Raw genomic sequence first — 6,176 nt, forward strand, 5'->3', positions numbered from 1 at the left:
ACGTTAGAGGAGGAAAACCTTATTTGGGGCCCACGGCTTCACAGGTCTCCGTCCATAGGCAGCCGACGCCATTCCCTGGGGCTCTCGGAACCCAGTCACCCCACCTCCGAACTTTCTTGCCTTGACTCTGGTGAGCTCTGGGGGGACACCTCCCCCTGCACCGTAACAGGAGGGGATTTACCCATTAAGGCAGTCAAGGTCTCACCTGGGAACAGGTGTCACCGGGTGGAGACCTGTCGGGGAGGAGGCGCCCTCCTGCCTGTTTCTGAGCATCCCCGAGCCTTGCCCTCAGGCGCCAGCTGGGCAGGTGGGCCCTGCTCTGGGTCTCCTTCCCTGCTCTTGTTCAGTCTTCATCCCCTCCGCGAGCAGCCATGCCGGCCCAGCCGAGGTCCCCGTGGAAACCTGTGCAGAAGGCCGTCTCAGACCCAGAGCTCAGCCAAGGCCTGGGATGGAGCCACCCTTTGTCCTCTTTGTCCCCAAATCAAGCCACAGCCTGATCTGCTCTCTATGGGGGCCTGCCTGCCAAGGGCCAGTTTCCCAGGGGCAGGGGCAGGGTGCAGCCAGGCGGGGTGGCAAGCAGCCAGCCAGGAGAGGGAGCCAGGCCCGGGGAGGCCGCCGTCCCAGTGCCAGGCCCTGTGCTAGCCAGAGGCATCTTCTTTCACTCTGTAACAGCCCCCGCTGTGCACCTGCCAGATGTTTGGCCTGCGGAGTTTCAAGGGTGGCCATCTCCCCCACGCGAGGGAGAGACTTACTGGAGAGGTGTCAGAAGCGCTCCCCCTGACCATGTGGCACTGAGGGCTCCTGGGAGTCTGTCGAGCAGCCTGTGGCTCTCAGTCTGGAGCTGAAGGCAGGTGGGGGTCATCAGGATCCTAAGCTGGCCCTGAGGGCCAACCACCTGCTTGTTTTTTTGGATTTTTCGTGGTGATGGTTTTGTTTTGGGGGCTTCTTGTGGGTTTTTTTTAGTAGTGGGGATGGAACCCCGAGGTGCTTACGACTGAACCACATCCCCAGCCATTTTTATTTTTTATTTTGAGTCAGGGTCTTGCTAAGTGGTTTAGGGCCTTGCTGGGTTGCTGAGGCTGGCCTCGAACTTGCCACCCGCCATGTTTGGCACGTGTTTGGCATCAGCAGCAGAGCTGAGTGGTGACAGACCATCAGGCCCATAAAGCAGAAAACCTCTTCCTCTAGCTCTTTGCAGAAGTGATTGGCGGGTCCCCTGTCTGATGGGATCTAGAGGGGGCAGCTGTGGGCAGTGTGGATGTGTCCAGGTACAGAGAGTGTTTGGGGAGCAGAGCACCAGGAGCCACAGGTGTTGGGGAGGAGGGGCAAGAGGAGACTGCAGGGAAGCAGGCGGGAGGGGAAAGCAATTCTGTAGGGGAGCCGCTGGGGCCTGTCAGCAGCTGGGCTTGGGGTGGTCAGCGGGAGCTGCAAGAGTAGCCCCCCCTCCTGCTTCCCACCCCTGACTGCCAGAAACCATCAGGGATGAGGTTCCAGAGGATTCTGAAACTTGTGCCTCTTCTGTACCCCAGGTCACACTTGAACCTGGTTCTACCCAGCAGCTTATGCACTCAGATGGTAACCTGAGTACCTGCTGTATACCATCTGGATGCTGGGCACTGGGGACAGGCAGTTATGGGCAGAGACGTGGCCTGGTGGTGCTAAAGGGGCCTGGGGAGCCGGGAGGGGGCTTGCTGACACCAGCCTGCTATAGCGACAGGAAGACCTGCTGGGGAACCACTTAGGGTACAGCGGGGTTCTGCAGGGGTGTGGGGTGTGGGGTGTGGGTCCCAGGGTTAAGGTGGAAATTTGGAGGCAGCAGGAAGCCCAAGGTTTTCAGCAGAGAGGTGGTGGGTAGAGGTGGGTTGAAGGAAGTGACCCCAGCTTCTGGGAGTAGGAAGGGCCCCGGGGGTGGGGGAGTAGGAAGGGCCCTGGGGGGGGGAGTAGGAAGGGCCCTGGGGGGGCAGTAGGAAGGGCCCTGGGGGGGGAGTAGGAAGGGCCCTGGGGGGGCAGTAGGAAGGGCCCTGGGGGTGGGGGAGTAGGAAGGAGGCAGAGCCGAAGCAGCAGCCCTTCTGCAGATCTTCAGGGACCTCACAGACCACAGCACCCACAGCCTCTGGGCCTCTGGGAGCTGTTAGACAGGCGTCAGCCCGCCCGGCCCCCCCCCCCCCCCCCCCCCGGGTGGAATCTGCATTGTACTAGGTCTCAGTTGGCTTGTCTTTGGGGTCCAGTCTGGAGGTTCTGGTTTAGGTCTTCCCTGTCTCCCAGATGCCAGGGAGGGGGCTGGGGGGACACATGACACTCTCTGTGTATTGGAGGAGGAATCTCGGGAGGTGGGTGAGGAGAGGATGGCCAAGGAGGAGGGTCAGGCATGGCCTGGGGTCTGCCTTGTGCAGCCTGCAGGTGCCGTCCATGTGCTAGAACACTGGCCAGGATGAGACCTGACCTCTGGTTAAGTGCATTCCCGCAGGGACAGTTGTGACAGCGAGCGCCCCCAGTGGCCTACAGGAGATTGCAGCCTTCTGTTCCCACCCAGGCTGCCCGTGAGGCAGGTGAGGGACCTACAGGAATCATGGCTCCAGCAAACCTGAGGCCATACAAGAGCTCACCATCTTGGTTGTGGCGTCAGTTCTTGGTGTAGATGTTTGCCCAAACTTAGCTGATTGTGTGCTTTGACTATATGAGTTGACTGCACATCAGTTACATCTCCGTGAAGCCCCCTCATGCCATCTGGGCAACTTACACAAACTGCTCCTGGCAATTCCACTTTCCTGAGAGGAGCTGCTACTGGCCCAGAATCCCAAAGCAGGGGACGGAAGCTTCTGAGCCCCCAGTCATGTCCCTGGCCCATAGGCCTAGCACTTGGTACCATGTCTACGTGGTGGATGATGATGTTGAAACCTGTGGGGACACTGGAACTGGTAGTCAAAGGAGTTGGGCACACAGTGGGCAACCAGTGCAAAGGCCCTGTGGTGTGTCCAGTGTGTTATGGCATGGCAAACCTGTCTGTCTCCAGGGAGTGCGGTGGTGGCACCCAGCACTTCTGCACACTCCTGGAGAGCACACAGGCTCCAGTGGCTTTTATGTGCAACTTGTTAAATTCTTTAGCAACTCCACACGGCAAGTATTATAATTATCCTCATTTCCAGACACACAAAGTGTGGCCTGGAAGTTAAGTACTTTTCTAAGGCCCCACAGTGAGCGAGTGGGCCGGAGGGGAGGAGGCAGGAAGGCATAGCACCCTGGGCTTCTTTCTGAGCCATTAAGGATTTATTTTAAGGTCTGCAGAGCTGCAGGGGAAAGGGACCAGTCAGATGTATATTCTGGAATTTTGAAAAGGAGGAGATTGACAGGGACAGCAGTGGGAGCTGAGAGGGGTGGGTGAGGAGTCCACTGTGGCTGTGTCCTCCAGAAATCTCCAGGGTGGAGGCTGTCGGGCCCACCCTCTCGTTCCAGAGCCCAGCCGGTGGGCCCTCCAGCCTCTGACTCTGCCTGTCCATCTCTGCCCCTGCAGGAAGGATGCCTCTGGCCCTCGGAGAGCACGGTGTCCAGCGGCGGGATCCCAGAGGTGAGTCCCAGGCTGCCTCCCCTCCGGCACCCCTAGCACTCCAGCCTCCCCCGCTGCCACAGAAAGGGTGTCACTGCATAAGGCCCATCCCTGGGCCCTGCTCTATAGACTGCCCCCGGGTGGCCGGGACCCCTGCCTCAGGGAGAGCCTTTTCCCGTGTGCGGTGGCGCAGCCCTGGTGCTGCCCACAGGCCAGGCCGGTGGACCCCAGCGGAGACCCCACCCCGCCCTGCTCCCCCGGCCCCTGACCCGTCGCCCGCCCCCCAGCCGCAGGTCTACGCCCCTCCTCGGCCCTCGGACCGCCTGGCCGTGCCGCCCTTCTCCCAGCGGGACCGCTTCCACCGCTTCCAGCCCACCTACCCCTACCTGCAGCACGAGATCGACCTGCCCCCCACCATCTCGCTGTCTGACGGGGAGGAGCCCCCGCCCTACCAGGGCCCCTGCACCCTCCAGCTGCGGGACCCCGAGCAGCAGCTGGAGCTCAACCGAGAGTCAGTGCGCGCGCCCCCCAACAGAACCATCTTCGACAGTGACCTGATGGACAGCGCCATGCTGGGCGGCCCCTGTCCCCCCAGCAGTAACTCGGGCATCAGCGCCACGTGCTACGGCAGCGGCGGGCGCATGGAGGGGCCGCCCCCGACCTACAGCGAGGTCATCGGTCACTACCCGGGGTCCTCCTACCAGCACCAGCAGAGCACCGGGCCGACCTCCCTGCTGGAGGGGACCCGGCTCCAGCACCCGCACCTCGCCCCGCTGGAGAGCAAAGAGGATAAACAGAAAGGACACCCCCTCTAGGAGCCGGGGGCCAGGCCGGGGCAGCGTGGCTTAAGGCAAAACACTCGGCACTTCCTAAAGGAGAAGAGAGGAGGGCAGGGTGACACACCCCCTCCGTGTATAAATATTTACATGTTATGTCTGGTCTGAATGCACAAGCTCAGAAAGCTTGCAAAAACAAAACAAAACAAAACAAAACAAAAAAAAAACACGTTTCTTTGTTGAGCTGTCTTGAAGGCAAAAGAGAAAAAAAATAATTTCTGCAGTAGTCTTTTGTTCCCAGTTGAGCTGCGTCGTGAATGCTTAATTTTCTTTTGTTTATGATGGTTTCACTTATCTTTAAAGACATATTTGCACAAAACCTTTGTTTAAAGATCTGCAATATTATATATATAAATATATATAAAATAAGAGAAACTGTATGTGCGAGGGCAGGAGTATTTTTGTATTAGAAGAGGCCTATTGAAAAAAGTTGTTTTCTGAACTAGAAGAGGAAAAAAAATGGCAATTTTTGATGCCAACTCAGAAAGTGTGTATTACCTTGTAAAGAAAAAAAAAACTACAAAGCAGGGGCTTAGAGTTATTTATATAAATGTTGAGATTTTGCACTATTTTTTAATATAAATATGTCAGTGCTTGTTTGATGGAAACTTCTATCATGTTTGTTGAGACTTGGAGGAAGACAGGTCAGAGCTACAGAGTGGACCTCAGGCAGAGGGGTGCCCTGGGGTCTGGAGAGGCCCACCAGGGCTTCTGCAGCGCACGTGCTTCTGTCTAGATAGGTTGTTGCCACATTATACATTCCCTACCGAAGGGGACACATTTCTTCCTTCTGGGCCAGAATAGCCTTTGGATGGCAGGCGAATCAGGAAAGTTCCCCCGGAGGCGCCAGTTTCCAGCTGGTGGATTTTGCCTTTCCCAAAATGAAAATAAACTGCTAACGAAGGAATTTTAGTTTTTCTTCCTCTTTTTTAAAATGCAAAGGTCCCATGGGAAGGGCAGGGTGCTGCTGGCAAGCTGGGGCTGCCCCCGTGCGTGCTGCTAGGGATGCTCTCGAGGGGCTGCTGGCTTGCTCCTGCAGAGTGCTTTGGTGATTCAACTGGCCCCAGCGTTTGCAGGCCAAGGTCAGTGCCAAGGTCAGTGCAGCGCACTGACTGCTAGGAAAGGCCTCAAGCGTGGCATTTGGCGTCCTCCCCATGGGCTTTGATTCACGTATCAATTTTGACCTAAGGGGCCAATAAACAGACCACCTGAGGTGACAGGTGACAGCCAGGTGTCTCCCTGGCATATAAAGGGGTTAACCTGGGATGATGGTCAGACCAACACAAAGCCTGCTCCAGGCTTTAGAATTCCTTACCTCCCTCCCCACGTTTGCATTCCCTTCCCCATGGAAACAGCCACTGCTCATGGCTATCTGTGTCCTCACCTGCATCTTTCTCTGGTCAGCTTTGTCCAGCAGGTCCTTACTGGGCAGATTGGGACTGGCCGGACCCTTGATGAGGAGTAGGATTTGGCACAGGTGAATAGAGGTGACAGGAGACAAGAGGGGCCCTCGGGGTCCAGGGGGTGTGGCTGGAGCTCGGGGTCTTCTCACAGTGGACTTGCTACACAGGAGGGACCCCTACCCCTGCAGATAGGGCAGGCTCCCACACTGCTGTCCCCTCTGGGCCTGGGAGATGTCCCCTCGTTTGGGGCAGAATGCTACCCAGTCAGCTGACCTAAGAGAAGGATCTAGGAGGCGTGGGACATAAGCCACTTTGTCCCTGAAAACGGCTCAGGAGTTCTGACCGCTGGGCCTCTGTTTCGAGGTGTATTTTAAGAATGTGATGACCGCAGAA

At 57.4% G+C, this 6,176-nt stretch overlaps 1 protein-coding gene across 2 annotated transcripts in view; it reads left to right on the forward strand.

The window, feature by feature from the left end:
- Pmepa1 (prostate transmembrane protein, androgen induced 1) overlaps positions 1–5,287 on the forward strand; it is a 49,690-nt gene extending 44,403 nt beyond the window's left edge. For both annotated transcript variants that reach the window (XM_027946400.2, XM_027946401.2), the window contains exons 3-4: positions 3,512–3,565; positions 3,832–5,287. In XM_027946400.2, coding sequence (XP_027802201.1) covers positions 3,512–3,565; positions 3,832–4,359 — 582 coding nt within the window. In that variant the 3' untranslated portion in view covers positions 4,360–5,287. The remainder of the gene's footprint in view (positions 1–3,511; positions 3,566–3,831) is intronic.
- Positions 5,288–6,176: the final 889 nt, after the last annotated feature.

Source organism: Marmota flaviventris, chromosome 2 (assembly GCF_047511675.1).
Source record: "Marmota flaviventris isolate mMarFla1 chromosome 2, mMarFla1.hap1, whole genome shotgun sequence".
NCBI classification, from domain to species: domain Eukaryota; kingdom Metazoa; phylum Chordata; class Mammalia; order Rodentia; family Sciuridae; genus Marmota; species Marmota flaviventris.